Source organism: Microcaecilia unicolor, chromosome 11, assembly GCF_901765095.1.
Source record: "Microcaecilia unicolor chromosome 11, aMicUni1.1, whole genome shotgun sequence".
Taxonomy (NCBI): Eukaryota; Metazoa; Chordata; class Amphibia; order Gymnophiona; family Siphonopidae; genus Microcaecilia; species Microcaecilia unicolor.
In genome coordinates, this window is record NC_044041.1 from 12919558 (window position 1) to 12946340 (window position 26783).

The following is a 26783-nucleotide window of genomic DNA, read 5'->3' on the forward strand; positions in this document are numbered from 1 at the left end:
GTAATTGAGTAACTTTGCGTCATCAGCAAATTTAAAGTTGTTAAATCGCAAGAGGATTGTGAAAAATGACAAGAGGGCCTTACGAGACTGGGCATCTAAATGGCAGATGACGTTTTAATGTGAGCAAATGCAACGTGATCCATGTGGGAAAGAGGAACCCAAATTATAGCTACGTAACGCAAGGTTACACGTTAGGAGTCACGGACCAAGAAAAGGATCCAGGTGTCGTCAATGATACGTTGAAACCTTCTCAGTGTGCTGCGGCGGCTAAGGGCGACAAAAACGATAAAGGGGATGGGACGACTTCCCTATGAGGAAAGGCTGAAGCGACTAGGGCTCTTCAGCTTGGAGAAAAGACGGCCAAGGGGAGATATGATAGAGATCTATAAAATAATGAGTGGAGTGGAAAGGGTAGACATGAAGCATCTGCTTACTCTTTCCAAAAATACTAGGACTAGGAGGCATTCAATGAAGCTACAAAGTAGTAAATTTAAAACGAATCAGAGAAAGTGTTTCTTCACTCAACGTGTAATTGAACTCTGGAATTTGTTGCCAGAGAATGTGGTAAAGGTGGTTAGCTTAGCGGGGTTTAAAAAAGGTTTGGAAGCTTCCTAAAGGAAAAATTCATAGACCATTATTAAAATGGACTTGGGGAAAATCCACTGCTTATTTCTGGGATAAGCACCATAAAATGTTTTGTACTTTTTTTGGAAAGCCAGGTATTTGTGACCTGGATTGGCCACTGTTGGAAACAGGATGCTGGGCTTGATGGGCCTTTGGTCTGTTCCAGTATGGCAATACTTATGTACTCTGCATGCAGTCATGCCAACACCTAATAAAATGAATTTCCATATAGTCCTTTACAGACAGTAAAATGAAACCGCTCCATAATGAACAAAAGGCCCAGAAAGCACTAGGGAAATCAGAGCCACTAATAAGTGCATGCTTTTCATTTAGTGTTTATTTTCTTATCTTTGCCAATTTGAGCTCAAGGTGAGTTACAAACTCAGGTACAGTTGATGGATCCCTTCCCAACAGGGCTTACAATCTACAGTTTTGTACCTGGGGCAAAGTGACTTGCCCAAAAGCAGGGAGAGTGGCAGTGGGAGAAGCAGGATTTGAACCCTTGCTTGCCTAGGGCTCAATCCGCTACTCCTCTACTCCCTGAGACAGAACGTGTGAAAGACACCAGAGACAGAGCACACGCAATCCATCCGCTAATAAAGCTCCTCCACCCATCCCCATCACTGAACATCAATCAAGTAGCTATTCCCTAACTTAGCACCTGAGCATCCCCAATGGATCTATTTACAGTATTACAACGTATGCAGTATACAAACACTTCACAAATTCACCACAGCTACCCCCCCCCCCCTTAAAAAGATCCATTGAACATCTTTGTGGATTAGATTTGGGATAACCAGCCCACAGAGACATCAATTGTGGGAGAATGAACCTGGATCTATCACTTCAATTTTTGGGTTCAGCCAATATGGCAATAAATATCAACTGTAGGCATTTAAGCACAGGTTCTAAGACCGCCAGTTCCTGAACGGCTAATGGCTGCTGCAATTAAGCTAGGAAGTTCAGGTCCAGTCTAGGTTAGGATATTTTCTTGCAGTAACAGCCATCTGAAAACACTGGTTCCTCAGTCGATGCCAACAGAAACCTGAAGAATGAAATCCACAGAGCAGCCATCACACCCAACAACATTATCTACAAACTTGCACAGGCCCATGATCAAGATTATTACTTTTATTCAACTTTCATTTTATTAACACAAGAAAGTAAAACAATATCTATATATATCTTATAGCTATTTACCATAGGGGTTGAAAGTTGCACCATGTTCTGTTATTTTCTTTCGAACAAAAATAATAATTTTCTTGTTATCACTGATTTCTGAATGCAGTATTCAACAGACAGCAAAGGGGGGGAAAAAATATCCCCCCCATGGATCAACAGTTCTTGTGCATGAAAGAGCCCCTTCCGTGGCTTGTGTGTAGCCTACTTGCCCATCAGCCCGTAAGTGTGTACCCACATTTTTACACAGTACACACCACAAAAGCAGAAGTTTTAAAAGACCATCACCTGCTCCACATTTGCCTAACATGTCCTAAAGCAGTGGGTCCCAAACCTGGTCTTGGAGGCATCCCCCCACCAGTCAGGTTTTCAGGATATTCACAATGAATATTCATGAGATAGATTTGCATGCAGTGGAGGCAGTGCATGCAAATCTCTGTCATGAATATTCACTCTGGGTATCCTGAAACCCTGACTGGCTGGGATGCCTCCAGGACCACGTTTCAGAACCACTGTCCTAAAGCATGTGGCAAGTACCACTATTCCCCCCATCTAGCTACAAATTTTAAAGGACACTTACTTTTTCATCAAAACATAGTTCTAGCTAGTTACAACCAAAATGGTTGCAGAATCTTATTAAAAATTTCAAAATATCAGTAAAATGCTATGACCATAGCTCAGATTCAGAAGAGAGAATGTCACATATAGACAACAATCACCAAAAACTGAGCTACTGGATAACTTATTTCATTACTGTATATGTGTCTTATCGTATCTTAATGCCCCCGTGTTCCTGGGAGCAGCCAGTCTTCAGAAACGTCACCCATTCTCTCCGACACACTGATCTCAAGACTGTGAAATGCTGTACATGTCGTCAGACTTACAATTTAACTGACACACGCTTGGTATTACTTATTACCACATGCACATCTGCCACCTTGCAAAAAAAAAATGGGCACTTTTTGTTTTAGCTGTAACCGGCCCAGCAAGGATGACACTATGATGTGAACAGTGTGATTTGACCATGCTAGCGTGTACACATAGCTCAAGGTTCAAAAAGGCTACCGAACAGAGCACGCTAGCAGGGCAAAGGCGGGAAAGACCAGGAACTACTACAGCCAAAGTGGCATCAATGGAAGGACAGACTTGGGTCTCTCCATAGTGGATAAGATGACCAGAACAAAACACCTGACTCAGCAGCTAGGCTGCAGGGATAAGGGGTGGCCGAACCAGCTGTGGTGCTTTTCCTTCTGTCCTTTTCATTCCTTGACAAGATGCTCCTCTTAACACATTCATTTGGAAATCCCACTCTGACCCTTAAGAATGAAGGGGCCCCTAAAACCTTTGCAAAAACGCTTACCGTGGTTGCTTCTGGGAATCTCATACCCCCCCCTCCCCACCCCAAAAGTACAGCTCACCCCCACAAGAGATCACACACTGGCAAATACCCCACCACAAACATAATATGAAAGCAAAAGCATTTACTGTGAAGCACGAGGTGGCAGGGGCTTAAAGAGGGGAGGCTGCACTTGCATACCAGACGATTCATTCCTTCTGGCTTTTTAAAATACTTTAAATTCAGAGGGCAAAAGGATTCCAACCAGGGCTTAGTGTAATATTCCATTAAGATCAAATACAGCAGTGGATGAGGAAAGAAAAGATAAACTTTTCCCCAATCCCCCCCTCCCTCCCCCCTCTCAAAAAACAAAACGTAGAAGACTGGAAAAACAAGGTTGGGAAGAATAATTCTCTGGTGGTATCAAGAGGCGAGATGGTTCAGGTAGCATCAGATTCTCTCCTGGGACAAAACACACATTAACATGCACAGACGTCCTCTGGGTTCCCAGGCGTGAGTCTCCCCATCTGGGAAGGGGCAAAGCGAGAAGATCAGAAGGGGTCCATCTGGTGTTTTAGTTCTTCAAGATAGTTTCATATGCCTGGTACACGTGCTGCGATACCTCTGGTGCCCGACATTTCAGCGACAGCTAAAAGAGGAAAAAAACAAAACAAAACAATGGAAGAATTCAGTTGAAAGATGAAAAACTGCAACAAGAGCAGGTGATACAGACCTTGACCCTACATCCAAACTATGTGAAAAAACTCTTTACTCCAGTCCTTTTTCTGCAGTTTTCAGGTCCTGCTACTGCTTCTGGGACTGGAAGGAAACCTGCTTATTCTATAGACCAGCTGTTTTCAACTGGTGTGCCACGGCTGCTCCCTAGATGTGCCACGGAGTCCCCTCCAAGCATGCAGGGATCCTGCAGTAATCCCCTCCAGGTCATGGGCGTCACCTCACTATCTTCCTCCTCTCACTCCTCTCCGCTGCAATTCTACAAACCGGTTGTTGGCAGCTATTAGAACAGGCCTTCCTCTGGCCAGCCCTGGGGTCTGTCCTTCCGACGAAATTTTCTTTGCCGCGTGGGAGGGACGTGGCAGAGAAAAAGCCTCCGGATGGCCTGTTCCAACAGATGCCATTAGCCGCAAAATTTGTAGAATCATGGCGAAGAGGAGAGGCCTGAGGGGTGGGAGGAGGAAGGCAGGAAAATATATTGAACACACAGGAGGGAAATGGGGGAGGGGAGGAGAAGAGAATGCCATAGAGGAAAATGAGTGAAATGTTGTATATTCAGGGGAGGGGAGACAGGCTGCGCATGAAGGGAAACCAAGATAAATGTAAGAAGGCAGCAGCGAAACTGAAGAAAGCTAAACATGAAAGATCAGTGCCAAACAGACATAGGGCAGGAGGTGACACAAGAAATAGCAAAATGGAAAGGAGACCCTGGAAACAGAGCACAGACAGAGGAAAGCAGAACCTAAGATTGGGAACAAAAAAAGGAAAAAGGATTTTATTTTCAGTTTGGTTTTTTTTTTTTTGTTACATTTGTACCCCGCGCTTTCCCACTCATGGCAGGCTCAATGGGGCTTACATGGGGCAATGGAGGGTTAAGTGACTTGCCCAGAGTCACAAGGAGCTGCCTGTGCCTGAAGTGGGAATCGAACTCAGTTCCTCAGGACCAAAGTCCACCACCCTAACCACTAGGCCACTCCTCCACTGTTGCTACTATTTGAGATTCTACATGGAATGTTGCTATTCCACTAGCAACATTCCATGTAGAAGTCGGCCCTTGCAGATCACCAATGTGGCCGCGCAGGCTTCTGCTTCTGTGAGTCTGACGTCCTGCACATACGTGCAGGACGTCAGACTCACAGAAACAGAAGCCTGCGCAGCCTTCTACATGGAATGTTGCTAGTGGAATAGCAACATTCCATGTAGAATCTCCAATAGTAGCAACATTCCATGTAGAATCTCCAATAGTATCTATTTTATTTTTGTTACATTTGTACCCTGCGCTTTCCCACTCATGGCAGGCTCAATGCGGCTTACATGGGGCAATGGAGGGTTAAGTGACTTGCCCAGAGTCACAAGGAGCTGCCTGTGCCTGAAGTGGGAATCGAACTCAGTTCCCCAGGACCAACGTCCACCACCCTAACCACTGGGCCACTCCTCCACTCAGTTTAGTGACTGAATTACGTCAGTGTTGAAAATTTACAAATCTGTTGGCTTTATTGTGCACTGTACAGGATGACATGCATTTCCTTCTCTGGTGCTGCACGACATGCAGAGTCCAGTATCTCTGCTTTCAGTTTTTGTCTGCATGTCTTTTGAGGTTCCCTATTTTGTACCAGGTGAGATTCACGTTCTGCATCTGCATCTGAGGTGAAGAATGTTGCTGGCAAGGGGTGTCTGTGTAGCAATCTATTACAGTCTATTTTGTTCCATTTTCCCAGTAGCTGGTATATTAGTGCTCTAATGTATTTCAGTAGCATAATGAAAATTACATTACCAGTCATTTCTATTCCACTCTCACCAAAAAATATTAGTTTGGAGCGGATTACGTATCAAAAATCCAGTACAATAAACGGGGAGCTTACAAAGCTTTAATAGAAGATACAACATTAAGATCATCACACAACTCTTCCGTTCTCCAATTCCCTAACGTGGCTGTGCCACATGAACTTGGATCTTACCACATCACCACCCTGTATTTGTTCACAAAGGCCTCTCCGGTATTATGTAAGCCACATTGAACCTACAAATAGGTGGGAAAATGTGGGATACAAATTTAACAAATAAAAAGTAAATTAAAATTAATCTAAAGCTAACCAGGAAGAACTTATTTCTTGAATACAACTGCCTTAAGTATTTTATGAAAAGAGACATACTGAGGGAGAGAAATCAGAAAGGAAGATAAAGAATTCCAAATTTCAGCTGCCTGATAGGTAAACAGGCTGGAGAAAATTCTTTTAGACCGTAGTCCTTTATATGAAGGAAATGATAATCACGAACACTTATATTTTGAAGATAGTATATTAACTAGTAGCACAAATAACCTGAGGAAAAACTAATAATCCTGAAAACAAAACATAGTTTAAGAATTATGCGGGCCTCCACCGGCAACCAATGAAACTGGACATAAGTTCCTCGATCAAACTTTCTCAGGCCGCAAATAAGCCAAATGTTCGTATTTTGGATAGTCCGTAATTTTCTACCCTGTTTCCCCGAAAGTAAGACATCCCCCGAAAATAAGACCTAGTAGAGGTTTTCCTGAATTGGTAGATATAAGGCCTCCCCCGAAAGTAAGACCTAGCAAATTTTTGTTTGAAAGCAGGGCCGCCGAGAGCCGGACAAGGCCACCCCCGGGCCGCCCCCCCCCCCCCACCCGAGGCCACCGGGCCCCCCCTCCACCCACCCTCCGTCGCTCCCGGAACTAACCTTAAACGCCTCCTTTCACCTTCGCAGCAGCAGGGCAAACCTCTCCTTCCTTCCGTGCCCCGCCCTTGCGAACGTTACGTCAGGCGAGGGCGGGAAACGGAAGGAAGGAGTGGCCTGCCCTGCTGCTGCGAAGGTGAAAGGAGGCGTTTAAGGTTAGTTCCGGGAGCGACGGAGGGCGGGCGGGTGGGCCAACCCCGATGTTTCCCCGAAAAATAAGACAGCCCCTGAAAATAAGACCTAGCGCATTTTGGGGGGCAAAAATTAATATAAGACAGTGTCTTATTTTCGGGGAAACACGGTAGTAAGATGTTTTGCACATCCCAGATAAATGATACTGCAGTAATCCATTTTAGTCACGATCAAAGCTTGTACTAACAACCTAAATTTCTCCTGCGTGAAGTATTTCCTAACCCGACCAAGGTTATTGATAAACCAAAAACAATTCTTAACGAGGCCGTTCACCTGAACTTCCCATGTCAGACCTTGATCTACAGCAATTTCTAAAAGTTTTAATCATGATTCCAATTTATAGGTCAAGCCATTCACCACTAAAGAACTCATTTTTTTAATAAACTTCCTTTTGACCAATCAAAAGAAATTTGGTCTTTTCACTTTTAGGCAGTTATTAACCATCCATATAGAAATCATACATTTCTCTATCTGAAATTTCACATCTTCAACATCTGTTGTTACTGGAATCAGAGTTGTGATGTCATCTATGTACATGAATACTTTAAAACCAGCCAAACCTAAAGATGCCATAAGCACGTTAAATAGGACAGGGGAGGGTGGAGAACCCTGAAGAACTCTGAAAACCACCATGCCATTTCTCTGAATAAGCTCCATCCATCTTAACCATATAGGACCTTGCCTTAAGGAAACCCTTAAGCCAACTTAATACATTTCCAGTAATTCCAATATTACAGCAAATCACGGTCCACTATGTCAAATGCACCAAGTCGAGTTAGTACATAAGTACATAAGTAATGCCATACTGGGAAAAGACCAAGGGTCCATCGAGCCCAGCATCCCGTCCACGACAGCGGCCAATCCAGACCAAGGGCACCTGGCAAGCTTCCCAAACGTACAAACATTCTATACATGCTATTCCTGGAATTGTGGATTTTTCCCAAGTCCATTTAGTAGCGGTTTATGGACTTGTCCTTTAGGAAACCGTCCAACCCCTTTTTAAACTCTGCTAAGCTAACCGCCTTCACCACTTTCTCCGGCAACAAATTCCAGAGTTTAATTATACGTTGGGTGAAGAAAAATTTTCTCCGATTTGTTTTAAATTTACTACACTGTAGTTTCATCGCATGCCCCCTAGTCCTAGTATTTTTGGAAAGCGTGGACACTTCACATCCACCTGTTCCACTCCACTCATTATTTTATATACCTCTATCATGTCTCCCCTCAGCCAAAGCCTTTTCACTCTGTTGAGCAAGGGAATTAAACTCAAATATTAATGTATATAATAGTGTCTCGGTACTAAAATTCATCCGAAACCCCGATTAAGTGGTGTAATATGTTTAAATTGTCTAAATAATTTTCCAACTGAATGGTAACTAAGGCCTCTATAAGTTTAGTTAAGAATGGTATTGAAGCCACTGGTCTGTAACTACTTACTATGGCTCGCAATTCTTTCTTGATCTTTGTCATAGGGTTAAAATAATCTCCTGAACAAGGAGGAAACGGGCCCTGTGCTAGTAAGGTAGACAGCCAATCATGGATTTTGAGTCTAAATAACAGGGGAAGAACATCTCATATAGACAGTAGGACAGGAATCTAATTGACAATGTAATTTGGAAAATTTATCGATTAAACAATTCATATCAGGGGGTCACTTGATGCTCTGTGGCTGAGCGGACGTCTCTGTTCCCGGCTCCGCTCCTACCACCCTGAAATCTTTCAAATTTACCTGCAAAAAAACTCTTGGGGAAACCCCACGGCCACACGAGCGAGAAGGGAACGTGGGCTTCTTTCGCCAAATCTTGGCAGTTTTTGGTGCCATGGAAAATTGTTATGCCCACGAAGACCCCGCGCGCCAAGAAGCCCCGCACACAGGACTCACGTTTTAAAATGGCAGCGACGCAGGAGGGTACTCAGGCGGCAGGTCTACCGGCGGAAGCCATTCAGGAGCTGATCCAACAGATTTCCACCATCCTGGAAGAGAAACTGTCCAAACTTCAGTGGACCAGATCAGAGAGTCAGTGGAGAGGCAAGGTGCGCACTTTCAGCAGGCTGAGGACCACATCTCGGAATGAGGATCGCGGCATTGGAGCAGAAGTGTGCTCAGTTAGCGTAGCAGGTCAATGACCAAGAAAACAGAAGTAGAAGAAACAACCTTAGAATAATAGGGGTCCCAGAAATAGTGAAGGACAAAGACCTCTGGCAGTTGGTCGTGCGCTGGCTGACAGATCAGTTGGGCCTGCAGTTCCCAGATAGCGCGCTGAGTCCACAGGGTGGGAGTGCTGCGTGAGGGCGAAACACGGCCACGGCTGGCCAAGATCCTAACTATGCAGACAAGGACAAAATTCTACAAGCATTCAGAGGAAAGAAGCTGGTGGAATATGAGGGCAGTAAGATTCTACTCTTCCAGAACTATTCGGCGGTCTCAGACCAAAGAAAGCAGATGGGGCGCCACTGTAAACGTCTATTTGATAAGGAAGTACATTTTGTGCTGTTGTATCCAGCTAAAGTGCGAGCTCTATAGGATAACAAAGCATTGTACTTCACGGACCCCAAATACCTTGAGACTTTTGTGGATAGACTACAGTGATTCCACTGACACACCCACTGTTGTTGGAGCAGCCTCAGTGGAAGTCGTAAGTGCTGCTCGAGGGTCTTGTCAGTTACTGAGTTTGTGTGCACATTACTAGTTTACTGTTGCTGTGGAGCCTAGAAGGTCTGGAGGTCTTTTTGGGGGGGGGGGGGGGTGGTGTCTGAACCCTGAGATCTTCCTGGAAATCTGCAGCCTTAAAAACTGGGAGCTGACGAAGGAGTGTAGCTCCCAAGAGGCCTCTGGAGTAAGGCATGGCAACTTACACCTCGCAACCGGAGGCGACCTTGATGAGCCGACTTTTCCTGTTTGCTGCAGCAGTGACATTGTTGGACCTAGACTGATCGGCGGCTATCCAGTTGGTCTGGAAACATTTAAAGTTTGATCTACAGTTTTATCATTTAGTGATATTACAAGCAGATGTGGGGGGTTGCAGAGGCAATAGGGGGATGAATGTTGTGGTTTGGATGTGTGTGTGGCTGGGACTGTTTCAGGTTGGTATGGCTAGTAAGGGGAGGGAGGAGGAACATGGGTGGTATGTTTCTTCCGAGGGGAAGGGGAGGGAGCGGGGGATTTGGGAGGGACTGACCAGTATCTGGAATTTGTTGCCAGAGAATGTGGTAAAGGCGGTTAGCTTAGCGGGGTTTTAAAAAGGTCTGGATGGCTTCCTAATGAAAAAGTCCATAGACCATTATTAAATTGACTTGGGGAAAATCCACTACTTATTTCTGGTATAAGCTGCATAAAATGTATTGAACTTTTTCAAGATCTTGCCAGGTATTTGTGACCTGGGTTGGCCACTATTGGAAACAGGATGCTGGGCTTGATGGACCTTTGGTCTGTCCCAGTGTGGCAATACTTATGTACATAGCAAACAAGAAGCATTTGGCAAGATCCATCCATTTGCGCCTGCCTATAGATGTGCAAGACTACCGCAAGGAGGTCATAGTCGTCACTCTAAACCTGGAGCAGTACAGGCAACAGCGACTGGAGATCACAATTCTAGACCATCAGGGCATTCTTCAGGTAGGCCTGGAAAAAGGGTATGGATACACTAAGGCAAGGGGGAGAGGGTCTTCAAAAAAAGGGTGGTTGCTTTTGGACAGTGGCACTTCAGGAGAACGGATCTTCTTGAGGCTGGGGAAGAGAGTACAGGAAGGGTGGATTACTCTTGGAGGGCTCTGGGAGGAAGGTTCATGCTGGGGAAGACTTTTTTTTTTGTTACATTTGTACCCCGCACATTTTCCCACTCATGGCAGGCTCAATGCGGCAGGCAATGGAGGGTTAAGTGACTTGCCCAGAGTCACAAGGAGCTGCCTGTGCCGGGAATCGAACTCAGTTCCTCAGTTCCCCAGGACCAAAGTCCACCACCCTAACCACTAGGCCACTCCTCCACACTTCAGTAGGAGCTTTGGTGACCATGATTAAAATACGGTTAATTCTGACTAAACATCTGTAAGCAACCAATTAAACTGCAATTAAAACTTTTGATCAAACAGCGGCTATAACCACCACTCCTTGCCCTTGAAGCTTTTTTTATGAAAAATCTACCTTCTGGTATCTTATTAACACCTATAAGATATCTGAATGTTGATATTTCCTTCTCCCTTCTTCTAACCGCAAATTTCAAAATACAGGTACTTGCAAATTCTGTGGTCCTTTAACCCATGGATTTTGCACCAATTCTTAAAGGGAAAACACATGCATACATTTCTTTGAAAACTACCTAGGGGAAAAAAGTACCCACACACATTTATGACTAGTTTTAACGCAGATACTTTCCCTGTACAAAAACATGAAACTACAAAACTATGAGTTGCTAACTGCATTCTCAGTCCCTCTCCCCCTTCCTTTGAATGTGGGTGGGAAATTCTTAAAAGCCTTTTATACTCAGGTAATGGCTCTCTTTTTAAATATGGCTTATAATGCAAAATATTACACCAACTCCATTTTGACGATCTTCCTTCAAATCACCTTCAATTTATCAAGAGAGTTCCTCTCAGGTTCATATAATGCGTGGCATATCCCTAATTGTTATACTTGCTGCAGGTCGAAATCAGGACAGTGTGTTCTTGCTAGGCCCACCAAAAGCTAGGAATCCTGTACAAGGTAATTTATCTTTCTCCACGTGGAGCAGGAGGAATGGGGTAGTGATCGCTCTGTGCTGCCAGCACTATGATTTCAAGACTCATGCATGGCTCATTCTGGTGCTGATCTCATTAATTTATGGACTAGCCTTCTGGCTGAATCACAATGTAAACCAGATTCCATTTCCTTTAAGAGGAAACAAAGTCTTTTGCGCTGCAGGTCATAGGAACAGCTAAAACAAACAAACAAACAAAAAAAAAAACCCAACAAAAAAAACAAAACAACAACTTTGCTCCGCTGCAGGCAATGGGGCAGGTTTTCTTCTTTCCAGTGACAGAGTGATTCTGTGACATTGACTTCTCTGTTTTTACATTAGCAATCATGTGGATGATTGCTCAAAAAGAGGGCAGTGCATATGATTTTTACAAATAAATACATTTCACTTAGCACTACACAATGATTTAAACCTTTAATCACTCAAGTGCAATTAAAAGTTTTAATCGCGAGATTAACTGCTGAAGAACAAAAGAGAATGTAGGAAGCCTGAAAGGGTTACAGCCAGAGAACCAAAAGAATTACATACAGAATCAAGGAGGAAAGTGATTTCTACTACTATTTAACATTTCTAAAGCGCTACTAGAGTTACGCAGCGCTGTACAATTTAACATAGGACAGTCCCTGCTCAAAGAGCTTACAATCTAAAGGACAAATGTACAGTCAGTCAAGTGGGGGCAGTCAAATTGGGGCAGTCTAGATTTCCTGAAAGGTATAAAGGTTAGGTGCCGAAAGCAACATTGAAGAGGTGGGCTTTGAGCAAGGATTTGAAGATGGGTAGGGAGGGGGCTTGGCTTAAGGGCTCAGGAAGTTTATTCCAGGCATAGGGTAAACTTCTCTGGCTGTCAAGAAGTTTATTCAGTTGAAAATAAACTAACCAACCCAACAGCTTGGAATGCCCTCCCGCGGGAAGTGGTGGAAATGAAAACGGTAACAGAATTCAAACACATGTGGGATAAACATAAAGGAATCCTGTTCAGAAGGAATGGATCCTAAGGAGCTTAGCCGAGATTGGTTGGCACAGCCGGTGGCGGGAGGTGGGGATAGTGCTGGGCAGACTTATACGGTCTGTGCCAGAGCCGGTGGTGGGAGGCGGGGCAGACTTATACAGTCTGTGCCCTGAAAAGGACAGGTACAAATCAAGGTAAGGTATACACAAAAAGTAGCACATATGAGTTTATCATGTAGGGAAAGCTGGATGGACCATGCAGGTCTTTTTCTGCCGTCATTTACTATGTAACAGATCTACTTTTAACAAACGAGCTTCTTCCATCAGCAGAGGAGCTAGCCCTTTCCTTTAGGAAGAAGATAGATATTAGAAAAGAATTACCCAGTACAGAAATTGGACCCATATTAGACTATATTTAGAATCTAGATCATAAGAACACAAAAATAGCCATACTGAGTCAGACCAATGGTCCATCTAGCCCAGTATCCTGCTTCCAACAGTGGCCAATCCAGGTCACAAGTACCTGGCAGGAACCCCAAATAGCAACAACATTCCATGCTACCAATCCCAGGGCAAGCAGTGGTTTTCCCCATGTCCATCTCAAAAACAGACTATGGGCTTTTCCTCCAGGAACTTGTCCAAACCTTTCCATACCCTAACCGCTGTTACCACATCCTCTGGCAGCGAGTTCCATTCTTTGAGTGAAAAAAACAAAACAAAACATTTCCTCCTATTTGTTTTAAAAGTATTTCCATGTAATTTCACTGAGCATCCCCTGGTCTCTGAATCGATTTTTCACTCTTTCAAAAAGTACATTTCTACCCTTCTACACCACTCAGGATTTTATGCCTCATCCAGTCTCCGTTAAATCACGCTTATGGAAAAATGCAACATCTCTTTATTAGATACTAGTAAAACATGCCCGTTTCTGGAGCAAATGAAACGGGCGCTAGCAAGGTTTTCTTGCCGAACCCCCCCCCCCCCCCCCTTCGGCGTTGTGAAGTCACTCACCGCCATTGCTCCGCACCTCGTCAACGCACGCCACCTTCATCCACTGACGCTATTGCTCCGCCCTCGATCTTTGACGCCATTGCTCCGCCCTCGATGTCATCATGTTTGACGTGAGGGCAGGGCCCAGACACAGTGATTTCGGTGGCTTCACCACCACGAACCCTTCGAATCCGAAGGAAGTGCCCGCAGGAAGCGACACTGACGTCAGTGTCCTCAGAACGTTGAAGGTGAGTTTTATTATATAGGATGGGTTTTTACTGCTCTTTTACCAGGGCATAATAAAAATGCTTGATATGGGAAAATTGCAGGTAAAGAAAGGAAGCATAATACTTATTCCCATTCAAAAAAAAAAAAAAACCTTCAATGCAACTGAGTGTTAGATCTAATTATCGACCAGTGGCCTCCATACCTTTGTTGGTAAAGGTTATGGAGGCTGTGGAACTACTTGGTTCATATAAGATATTATGCTGTGTCTCAGTCAGGTTTTAGAAGTGGGTTTAACAGAGACAGTACCACAACACTACTTGCAGAGGTTACACAGGAAAAGGTTCTTTTAATGCAGTTCGATATGTCTCGCAGGTTTTGCTATTTTGGATTACAAAGGTATCAGTGGAGCTGTGCTAAAGTGGTTCAGGAGCTTCCTGCTAAGTAGATCTTATAAGGTGAAAATGAAGGGAGTGTTATCTCCTCCGCAGGGTTCCACCATATCGCCAATCTTTAGGAAAGGGATGGTGAATAAGACCGAAAATACTATAGTGCGACCTCACCTTAAGTATGGCGTTCAGTTCTGGTCACCGTACCTCAAAAAAGATATAGTGGAATTAGAAAAGGTTCAAAGAAGAGCGACCAAAATGATAAAGGGGATGGAACTCCTCTCGTATGAGGAAAGGCTAAAGAGGTTAGGACTTTACAGCTTGGAAAAGAGACAGATGAGGGCAGATATGATTGAGGTCTACAAAATCCTGAGTGGTGTAGAACGAGTAGAAGTAAATCGATTTTTTACTCGTTACAAAAGTACAAAGACTAGGGGACACTCGAGGAAGTTACATGGAAAAAAACAAATAGGAGGAAATATTTTTTCACTCAACAAATAGTTAAGCTCTGGAACTCTTTGCTGGAGGATCTGGTAACAATGGTTAGTGTATCTGGGTTTTTAAAAAGGTTTGGGAAAGTTCCTGGAGGAAAAGTCCATAGTCAGCTATTGAAATAGACATGGGGAAGCTACTGCTTGCCCTGCGATTGGTAGCATGGAATGTTGCTACTATTTGGGTTTCTGCCAGGTACTTGTGACCTGGATTGGTCACTGTTGGAAACAGGATACTGAGCTAGATGGACCATTGGTCTGACCCAGTATGGCTATTCTTATGTTCTTAAACTTTCTAATTGCGGCTGTCATCCATTTATGCCGACGATATAACAATGCTCATTCCATTTGCGGGAGAGATTTCAGATATAATTCTAAACAAAGTTGAGGCTGAATATTTTAGAAATCTGGGCTTCAACTTTTAAGTTGATGCCGAATAAGGAAAAAACAGTTCTTGCTATTCAGTAGTTCTTTTAACATGACTAGACTTATGCATCGATGGAATCAATTTTCCTAGAGAGTTTACTTTTAAAATTCTGGGAGTTATTTTCAATAGATGTCTTACATTTGAATCTCAGATACAGGTAACAACAACTACAGTTTTTAAGCTATTATGGAAATTGAGACACATCAGATCTAATTTCACTCCTGATATTTTCAGAATGATTGTACAAACAACGGTACTAGCCCATGTCAATTACTGTAACATTGTCTACCTGGGCTGTGAAGAGATTACCATAAAGAAAATCCAGACGCTAAACACAGCCCAAATGATTTTTAAAGCTTCAAAATTTGAGAGAGATATGCCTGTGTTGTTGCAATTACACTGGCTGCCAGAACAGCCATGCATTATTTTCAAGCTATGCTCGCTAATTTTCTTGATTCTGGCATGGTTCTGCCCCTAGTTATATGTTTTGCTTATTCATTTATCAGTTAGAAATTCAAGTCCTGAATCTAGGGATTTTTTTTTTTAACTCTGCATTATCCTTAACCCCAGGAAGATTATTTGTAAGAAGCTTTTTCCAGCAACATATACATATCAGGCTGCAAGTCGACTGAGCTTCCATGTGTGATTAGACAAATTATGGAAAGTTTTGAAAACTGATGAAGACGTATTTGTTTAGGAAGTATTTGTTCCTCCAACTTGTTTGATTTTTTACAGCAAAACTTTTGTAATGTTCCTGGGAATGCTCAGCATCTTATCTTGTAAGCCATGTGAGAGATACAAGTGTCAATGTAATGTAACTGCAAAAACCAGCCAACACACTGTTTTATTTTCTGGTACACCACAATAGTAATCCTGACCGCACTGAGAGGTTAACCCTCCCTTCCTTCCATGCAGAAACTCATCTTTTCTCTGTCTCCCTCTCCCCCCCCACCCATCTCCAGTGTTTCCTCTAAGGACCAGAGTTCATGTGAGTAAAAACTTCTCCTCACAAGGACTGAGTTGATATGAGCAAACATTTTCCATTACATTACCCCATGAGAACTTCTTACAGATACAAAAGAATTCCATGAATCCTACTCCGCATGTGCTCCCTATTTGATAAGTTTGATGTTAAACTGTACCTGCTGAACAAGCCTTGGGTGAATCTCTTCATAAAGAGGGTTAATAAACCCCAATAAATAAAATAAATACAGATAAGGCTCATTTTCAAAACAGAGACTTACAAAGTTTCATAGGTTATTATGTGCTTTGAAAATGAGCACCTATATGTATTATCTGTTTCAGATAGTTCGAGCAGCAGGCTGAGAACCAAGGAAGCTTAATAAATACGTTTGTGGCAAGCTGACAGGTTTTTAAACTAGTAACAACGTCAACACTAACCATATGAAGAACCTTGCAAAAACATAAATTATATTTAACTCTGCCCCATTTCTCTCCCCTTCTGTACGTGTGCCCCCCATCGCGCTCCTTTCTTTCCCACTTCCATCATTATCTCCATCCTTTCTATCTCTCCCCTCCCAAACATCTGCTCCTTTCTCTCCCATCCAGCATCTGCCCTTGTTCTCCCCCTTCTATCCAGCATCTCCACTCTCTCCCCCTTGCATCAGTATCTCTCTCCTCTTGCCTACCTCTCCCCCACTTCCATAAAGGTTCAAGGGGAGAGTCTGCCTCCTCTCCCCTTTCACTTTCCCCTTCCACCACTTCCCTCCTGTCTCTCCCCATTTCCATCATCTGCCCTGTCCCCTCTTCTTTTTCACCAGTGTAGCTATGCTCATATTAGCCCTCTCCTCAAGTCACTTCATTGGCTCCCTATCAATTTCCGCATACAGTTCAAACTCTTAATGACTTACAAGTGCATTCACTATACAGTTCCTCAGTACCTCTCATCTCTCCCCTACACTCCTCCCCAGGTAATTCTCTCTTAGCTGTACCTTTCTCCTCCACTGCCAACTCCAGACTATCTTGCTGCACCATATGCCTGGAATAGACTTCCTGAGCCAGTATGTCAAGTTCCATCTCTGGCCGTCTTCAAATCTAGGCTAAAAGCCCACCTTTTTGATGCTGCTTTTAACTCCTAACCCTTATTCACTTGTTCAGAACCCTTATTTTATCATTCTCACTTTAATATTCCCTTATCTCTTGTGTGTCCTGTTTGTCTGTCCTAATTAGATTGTAAGCTCTGTCGAGCAGGGACTGTCTCTTCATAATCAAGTGTACAGCGCTGCGTACGTCTAGTAGCACTATAGAAATGATAAGTAGTAGTAGTCTTTGGGATTCCGGAATCTTGCTACTCTTTGAGATTCCGGAATCTTGCTACTCTTTGTCCTTATCTCTTATTTGTCCTGTTTGTCTGTCCTAATTAGATTGTAAGCTCTGTTGAGCAGGGACTGTCTCTTCATAATCAAGTGTACAGCGCTGCGTACGTCTAGTAGCACTATAGAAATGATAAGTAGTAGTAGTAGTAGTAGTCTTTGGGATTCCGGAATCTTGCTACTCTTTGAGATTCCGGAATCTTGCTACTCTTTGTCCTTATCTCTTATTTGTCCTGTTTGTCTGTCCTAATTAGATTGTAAGCTCTGTTGAGCAGGGACTGTCTCTTCATGTTCAAGTGTACAGTGCTGTGTATATCTAGTAGCACTATAATAATAATTAGTAGTAGCTGTAGCTTCCCCCCCCCTCATATATAGCTTCTGCTCAGTCTCCTTTTTTCATCCAGTGTCCCCTTCCCATCAGTATTTCCCTCTTTTCTGCCCCTCACCTTTCCATCCAGCGTCTGCCCTTTCACGTCCTTCTATTATCTCCTCCAACATCTGCTCTCTTTCTCCCCCCCCCTTCCATCCGATACTGCTCTCGTGTCCCCTCTTCTATACAGCATCCGTCCCCTCTCCTTCCATCAGTTTGTCTCCCCCTTTCCATACATCAGCCCCCTCTCTTTTCCATCCAGCATCTTCCTTTCTCTCTCCTTCTGCCCTTTCATCACAATTTCCCTCCTGTCTCTTCTTGTCCCCCCCGACACCCCCATTACTGCTGCTGCTTCTTCTCCTCCAAACGAGCAGCGGCAATACAGCATACCTCACTCTGGTGCGGCCGCAGCCTCTGACTGTTGGCTCTGCCCCAGAAGAGGAAGAGGGCGTAGAGGGGCATGACCAGCAGTTATGTGTACAGAGGCTGCGGACCCTCATCTGGAGAAGCAGCAGCAGTGGCCAGGGTGGCGGAAAAGTGCTGCTCTTGCCGTGTGACAGCCCAGAACTGCCACGCAGCGGTGCACAGCTGAGCAGCCACGCACCGCAGAAGGAACAGTGCCCATTTCTCCCTTTCCTCTCCCCTTCCTGCTCTCTCACGCACTTGCCGGCTCCTCTGGCAGGCCTGTTGCTTTCCTCTAGTTTGCACAGTGGCAGCAGCAGCAAAAGAAAGTAGAAGGCAGGCGCGGGGGTGTGCGCCACCGATGACTCTGCCCATCCCATCCCGCTGGGAGAGAGGCGAGATTAGGACAGGGACCGGCAGAGCCAGGAGCAGAAGGCACGGACCTGCCTTCGATTTCCTCTTGTTACCACTGCTATTCACATCTGGGAAAGAGACGAGACCATGCTGGATGGTGATTGGGGGGGGAGAGAGGGGTGATGCAAGCACAGGGAGGCAATGCGCCTGGCAGGTGAGCAATTGAGCGGATGGGTGGGAGGGGGAAGGTCATAGGGCCATTAATTGTGTTAATTTTTTAATGCATGTTAAAATGTTTAAAACGGTAATCATGCTATTGTATTAAATGTGCAGCCCTAATTACAGTATCAGCTGCTAACACATGTGACCTATAAGTATACAAATACTTCTGATGCTGGCACAAAATCCAAAGCTGCTAGTAACAGAGGGACAGGCAGGTCAGGGAGATGCTGAGGTGAAGAGATGTGGAACAAAGGTTGCCTCAAAGTGTAAGGTGTAGAGGGATGAGATAGGAGAGGGGGTGGCGGGGATAGGTGGTCTGAAGACAATGAACAGAGGGGAGGGAACTGAAGGGCGTGGGAAAGCTGCAGAAGAGTGAAGGCGATGAGGGGAAGAGAGAATGATACTGAAAAGACGAAGAGTGAGATGAGAATGAACCAGAAAGAGTGGAGGAGTGGCCTAGTGGTTAGGGTGGTGGACTTTTGGTCCTGGGGAACTGAGGAACTGAGTTGGATTCCCACTTCAGGCACAGGCAACTCCTTGTGACTCTGGGCAAGTCACTTAACCCTCCATTGCCCCATGTAAGCCGCATTGAGCCTGCCATGAGTGGGAAAGCGCAGGGTACAAATGTAACAAAAATAAAATAGACACTATTGGAGATTCTACATGGAATGTTGCTACTATTGGAGATTCTACATGGAATGTTGCTATTCCACTAGCAACATTCCATGTAGAAGGCTACACAGGCTTCTGTTTCTGTGAGTCTGACGTCCTGCACGTACGTGCAGGACGTCAGACTCACAGAAGCAGAAGCCTGCGCGGCCACATTGGAGATCTACAAGGGCCGACTTCTACATGGAATGTTGGAATCGCAACATTCCATGTAGAATCTCAAATAGTAGCAACAGTGGAGGAGTGGCCTAGTGGTTAGGGTGGTGGACTTTGGTCCTGAGGAACTGAGTTCAATTCCCACTTCAGGCACAGGCAGCTCCTTGCGACTCTGGGCAAGTCACTTAACCCTCCATTGCCCCATGTAAGCCGCATCGAGCCTGCCATGAGTGGGAAAGCGCAGGGTACAAATGTAACAAAAATAAAATAGATACTATTGGAGATTCTACATGGAATGTTGCTATTCCACTAGCAACATTCTATGTAGAAGGCTGCACAGGCTTCTGTTTCTGAGAGTCTGGACGTCCTGTACGTATGTGCAGGACGTCAGACTCACAGAAGCAGAAGCCTGCGCGGCCACATTGGAGATCTGCAAGGGCCGACTTCTACATGGAATGTTGCTAGTGGAATAGCAACATTCCATGTAGAACCTCAAATAGTAGCAACAGTAGAGGAGTGGCCTAGTGGTTAGGGTGGTGGACTTTGGTCCTGGGGAACTGAGGAACTGAGTTCGATTCCCACTTCAGGCACAGGCAGCTCCTTGTGACTCTGGGCAAGTCACTTAACCCTCCATTGCCCCATGTAAGCCGCATTGAGCCTGCCATGAGTGGGAAAGCGCAGGGTACAAATGTAACAAAAATAAAATAGATACTATTGGAGATTCTACATGGAATGTTGCTATTCCACTAGCAACATTCCATGTAGAAGGCTGCACAGGCTTCTGTTTCTGTGAGTCTGGACGTCCTGTACGTATGTGCAGGACGTCAGACTCACAGAAGCAGAAGCCTGCGCAGCCACATTGGAGATCTGCAAGGGCCGACTTCTACATGGAATGTTGCTAGTGGAATAGCAACATTCCATGTAGAATCTCAAATAGTAGCAACTGTGGAGGAGTGGCCTAGTGGTTAGGGTGGTGGACTTTGGTTCTGGGGAACTGAGGAACTGAGTTTGATTCCCACTTCAGGCACAGGCAGCTCCTTGTGATTCTGGGCAAGTCACTTAACCCTCCATTGCCACATGTAAGCCGCATTGAGCCTGCCATGAGTGGGAAAGCGCAGGGTACAAATGTAACAAAAATAAAATAGATACTATTGGAGATTCTACATGGAATGTTGCTATTCCACTAGCAACATTCCATGTAGAAGGCTGCACAGGCTTCTGTTTCTGTGAGTCTGGACGTCCTGTACGTATGTGCAGGACGTCAGACTCACAGAAGCAGAAGCCTGCGCAGCCACATTGGAGATCTGCAAGGGCCGACTTCTACATGGAATGTTGCTAGTGGAATAGCAACATTCCATGTAGAATCTCAAATAGTAGCAACTGTGGAGGAGTGGCCTAGTGGTTAGGGTGGTGGACTTTGGTTCTGGGGAACTGAGGAACTGAGTTCGATTCCCACTTCAGGCACAGGCAGCTCCTTGTGACTCTGGCCAAGTCACTTAACCCTCCATTGCCCCATGTAAGCCGCATTGAGCCTGCCATGAGTGGGAAAGCGCGGGGTACAAATGTAACAAAAAAAATAAAATAAAGAGATAGGAAGCTGATATAGTACTATGGTGGAAACAGGACACCAGAGGAGACTCTATAGAGATACCGCCCCCCCCCCCCCCCTCCAGAGTGCACTCTTTAATAACCTAGAATCAGAGCCCAACTCTCTCAACAAGAAACCAGCAGGCATGGTTTATAGACATCCTCATTAACTTGGAGTAGGAGGAAAACCACACATCAACAGAGAAAGAAAGGACAGAATGAGTGCGAAAACTCTTACAATTGTTCTCAGTTTACAAGCTGCTGTTAATTTATGTGGCAATGAAACAAGGAGAATTCCTGTTTTTCTTCTGCTTGTATACCGATCTCTATATTTAATCATGTGATGGTATTCAAAATGAAATGTGTCTCCTTTGCTTTGGCTGCAATTACTCCCTTCCAAGCAAATTCACACTCCCTCCACCACCCAGAAAAAGGAAAACGGGGGAGGCGAAACAATAGTAGAAGCCAAGCTCAGATCTTGCTAAATTCAGCAGCCAGTCGACAGGCCCTAGCTAAGAACCCTTCAGAATCCGTTACCACATGCACAAGACTTCAAGCACGTGGAAACCCTGAGGCACAAGGGGGCCATTTCCTAAACAGAGTCCGCTCTCTCACTATTTGGGCAGACAACCGTGGGTCACTGTAGACTAAATCACGTTGCCAAAGAGCCTACCGAGAGTGAAAAATTCACTATCTAAATTGGCAAAAAACTCGTGCACAGAGGCCATGGCAAACACTAGAGCAAAACCCACTGACCATTTCCTACTTTTCTTATCAATAGAAATCAAACAAAATAAAACATGGAAAAGAAAATAAGATGATACCTTTTTTATTGGACATAACTTAATACATTTCTTGATTAGCTTTCGAAGGTTGCCCTTCTTCGTCAGATCGGAAATAAGCAAATGTGCTAGCTGACAGTGTATATAAGTGAAAACATTCAAGCATTACTATGACAGTCTGACAGGGTGGGAGGATGGGGGTGGGTAGGAGGTATGCATGGGGACATCAAAGCATATCATTGATATTCTAACAGGATGGGTGTGGATATTCCGATCTGACGAAGAAGGGCAACCTTCGAAAACTAATCAAGAAATGTATTATGTCCAATAAAAAAGGTATCATCTTATTTTCTTTTCCGTGTTTTATTTTGTTTGATTTCTATTGATAACCTTAAGAGTGGACTAACACGGCTACCACACTCCTCTACTTTAGGATTAGAAATCTGATTGTGCATTAGAGCTCCTGGTGTGGAAAGGAGAATAGGTTTTGTTACATTAGAGTAGGAACAAGAAGATGGAATATTCTCTGTACGGTACTAGGTCAAAGTGATACTAGAGTTCATGTACAATCTTATAGCAGATCTGGGGTTAATGCTGCTCTATTGCTTGTCAAGATTAGGATCTCTTTCCCTTACCAGAATGTATTGGCCTTGTTTTTCATTCTAAACAGAGGAGTGTGGTAGCCGTGTTAGTCCACTCTTAAGGTTATCAATAGAAATCAAACAAAATAAAACATGGAAAAGAAAATAAGATGATACCTTTTTTATTGGACATAATACATTTCTTGATTAGCTTTCGAAGGTTGCCCTTCTTCGTCAGATCGGAAATAAGCAAATGTGCTAGCTGACAGTGTATATAAGTGAAAACATTCAAGCATTACTATGACAGTCTGATAGGGTGGGAGGATGGGGGTGGGTAGGAAGTATGCATGGGGACATCAAAGCATATCATTGATATTCTAACAGGGTGGGTGTGGATAGGTGAGGGGAGGGTGATCAACAGAGACATACCCACCCCCCTCCTCCCACCCTGTCAGACTGTCATAGTAATGCTTGAATGTTTTCACTTATATACACTGTCAGCTAGCACATTTGCATATTTCCGATCTGACGAAGAAGGGCAACCTTCGAAAGCTAATCAAGAAATGTATTAAGTTATGTCCAATAAAAAAAGGTATCATCTTATTTTCTTTTCCATGTTTTATTTTGTTTGATTTCTATTGATAACCTTAAGAGTGGACTAACACGGCTACCACACTCCTCTACTTTTCTTAAGAACTGCCACTGCCCAAAGAAAGGCTGGAGACTACTGTGAGCTAGTAGCTGGACACTTGAATTTGCTAGCCGTATTTGAGAAACATGGTTTACATTCTGCCCTCTGCTGCTGCTAACCCCCCAATAAATATCTCCAGTCAGTCCATGAAGCTGATAGGTTCCCACTCTCTATCTGGGTCACCTCCACCCACTGGTGCAGTGGCGTAGGAAGGGGGGGGTGCAGTGGGGCGGTCCGCCCCAGGTGCACGCCGCTGGGGGGGTGTCGGCACCTCGCTGGTTCCTTGCTCTCTCTGCCCTGGAACAGGTTACTTCCTGTTCCGGGGCAGAGAGAGCAAGGAACCAGCGAGGCGCCGACACCCCCCAGCGGCGTGCACTCGGCGGATTGGCCCTCCCAGGTATGTTCTCGCGGGGGGGGGGGGGGAGAGGGTTGCGCTACGGAGGGGGGAGGGTGCGTCGCGCTGCACCCGGGGGGGGGGGGGGGGTTGCGCAGTGGCGACCCGCCCCGGGTGTCAGCTGCCCTCGCAACGCCACTGCACTGCTGGTAAATTTTTAACAGGCTCTCTCCCCGGTCCACCTCTGCGCCCCCCCCCCCACCCCAAATTGCAGAGCTGGCTATACCCTGGGCAGCACAGTAATTTCTGTTTCTCAATAGGAAGATTATTTTTGTGATGGCCAGGATAGATGGAAGGGATGTGTAAAACATGGGGGCAGCTTTAGTTTATCTTGTTGGGCAGACTGGATGGACCGTACAGGTCTTTTTCTGCCGTCACCTACTATGTTACTATGTATGTTACCCAGGGAGAGCGCCGGGGGGGGGGGGGAAGGGGGGGGGGGAGGGAGGGGTCATGCATTACTCTCTGTGGGAATTTTTTTTTTTTTTTAATGCTCCCAGGTTCCAATCTAATTCATGCTTAATGTGGGATAAAATGCCATAAATAAGTAAATAAATAGACAGAAACTCTGAACGTTGAGAACCTGATTCCCATAACATGATGTCTGTTTTAGAAGCCCATTACCAGGAGAAAAAAAAAATCTCTGCACCAATAAAAGGGTTAAATGTCATAAATAAATAGATAGATACTCTGACTGTTGATCACTTGATCCTTATAATATGACATCCGTTTTAATGGCCCTTTACCAGGCGAAAAAAAGATCTCTGCACAAATATAATACATGCTAGGTGTCCCTATAACCAGCCCCTCTAAATGACACACTGATTATGATTTATAACAAATTACAACTCTATCTATGAAAAGTTATTCCATTACTACACTTCCTCTGACCTCTGTGTACATCTGTTTGCTGCAAAAGCTGGCATGTTTGAAAATACAAGTGAGATTGAATTAAAATGCTACCAACAATAAAGAACGACAACGTGGATGCAGCAGCTCATAAGTTTGCTTGATTTTGTTTTGGGTTTAATGGCGAAGACAGCTGCGCGGGAAGGAGAAACAGAATAACCTAAATAGCTTCAACTTTTTTTTTTTTTACTTCATGCTGTCTCCGTCCTCATCCAAACCCAGCATCATCTCCCTCCCGCTCCTCTGCGAGTCCTACCTCTCTCAGCTTCCACTCCCTCTCTGGCCATTCTTCAAACCTTACTCATCCAGCAGCTCTAGCGGTAACAAGCTGCCCGGTCGACCCGGAGTCTTGTCTCTGCCAAGTACTGCCCCGCTGATGCAACTTCCTGCTTACGTGTGGGTGGGATCTGGCAGGGAAAAGGCTCCGGGTTGATCAGGCAGAGGTGGGGGGGGGGGGGGGGGGGGGATGATGAACCTAAGGGATGACATGATGAGGTAGGAAGCTGAGGTATACTGGGGGCTCACAGGCGGGTGGGGGGGGCAGAGGAAGAGAGGAGGAGAAAAAACAAAACAGATGTTTGTGTGCTCACTGCCCGACTCCATCAACAACTGGCTCGCAAAAATCAGTAAAATTTAACAACCGGCTCGTGTGAGCCGGCTCCAGCACACCTCTGCCTCCACCCCCGTCTTCACCATCTTCAGGTGGGAAATCTGCCGCACACAAAGAGAGGACCATGAGAGAAGCTTCAACCAACCAACCAGACCAACTCCATTAGCTCAGCAGGACACAGAATCTTTTCATTTAAGGAATGAACTAAAACATATCTTCTCAAGAAATCCAATGACTATTCCATAGGCACTAATAGTTACCTTGCCAACCACTGTAAAACACGGTATCATACAACCTTGTAAATGTAATTGAATCAATGTAATCTCTAACAACTGTTAAATGTAAGGAGGCCACACTGAACCAAAACTTGTTTTGGGGTAATTGTGGGATACAAGTATGAATGAATGCATAAAATAAGCTTCATGACTCAAAGCAAGCTATGAACACTACGGTTATTTCATTCCTTCCAGTGCAGGGACGTGTCACACATTAGAAAGTACAGCTCCACTCCCTCAGGTTTAAAAACAAAGGAACATTAGTGGTACGCCTAAAGAATAAGTGGGTAGTACCATGACCACAGCAGAATCTAGGAAGAGTATCAGACCCAATGAAAAGTCTAATTCCAAGGTACAAGCCTGAGAATGTCTCATATCTTTCTGCATAGTAAAGCATTTTTAGGCATGCCTCAGTAGAGCTAGAGGCTGACCAAAACCAGTGGCTTTGTTTTCAGCCGGATCTGGAACCAAAAACTGCCCCCCCCCCCACACACACCGGGGGCCTACCTCCTAAATGGCCTGGTGGACGTGGTGTCTTCAGGGCAGGAGCATCCTGAGTTGCTCCTGTCCCTGCTGGCTGCATTGTGAAAACGGCCATAACTTTCCGCAACAGCCTCGCAAGACTGCGGCAGGAGGTTGTGGCTACTGCTTTGAAACTGGAAACGACATAGAGCGATTTGCTGCTGCTCATGCCATTCAAGACTTCCCATGGTTCATCAAGGCCACAATTTTCCCAACGCAGCCAGCAGGGGCAGGAGCAACTCGGGATTCCCCTGCCCTGAACAGGCCACTAGACCACCAAGGCGAAGGTAGGCCCAGGGAGGGAGGGACTACTACGGTTTCAGTTTCCGCTGAAACACGAACCCGGATTTCAGGTTGGTTTCAGAGCAGATTCCGAAACCAAAACTTGGTCGCCCTCTAAAGCAGCTTTTCAGGATACCCACAAATGAATATGCTCGAAATAGATTTGCATACAACTGAGGCAATGTATTCATTGTGGATACCCTGAAAATCTGACCGGCTAAGTGTGTCCCAAGGGATTGGTAGAAAACCCCTGCGCTAGAGTAAAAGCGTCTATAAGGAGAAATTAGGTCTTGCCTGATAAATTTTCTCCTGCCATTGTACTACTTCCTCCTTAGGGGCTCTTCTTTTCATTTTCAGCTGTACACATGGGTCTGTATGCAGAAGTGCAAACAAACCCCAGACGGACAGACAGACAGTAAGGCCCTCCTTTTTCTATACTGTGCTTTCACTGTTCCAGAACTTGGAGGTTAGTCATGTCCATCCACCAGCAGATGGAGATAGAGAACAAAGAAGTGAGCTGAAGGATATAACCCTAGCCAGGAAGCTCAGCCCTTCAGTATTTATCTAGTCAAGCAGTGTGAACGACAGCACAGATAACAAGACTCACATCAAAACTCCTGCGCTCCACTGGCCCCGCTCTCCCCAGTGCACCAACAGCCATTCTCACTGAAAGAC

General features: G+C 44.9%; 1 protein-coding gene across 3 annotated transcripts in view; it reads right to left on the minus strand.

Annotated features, from left to right (window-relative positions):
• Positions 1-2366: 2366 nt before the first annotated feature.
• AP1B1 (adaptor related protein complex 1 subunit beta 1) overlaps positions 2367-26783 on the minus strand; it is a 117504-nt gene continuing 93087 nt past the window's right edge. For all 3 annotated transcript variants that reach the window (XM_030217509.1, XM_030217510.1, XM_030217511.1), the window contains one exon: positions 2367-3788. In XM_030217509.1, the coding sequence (XP_030073369.1) occupies positions 3714-3788 (75 nt within the window). In that variant the 3' untranslated portion in view covers positions 2367-3713. The remainder of the gene's footprint in view (positions 3789-26783) is intronic.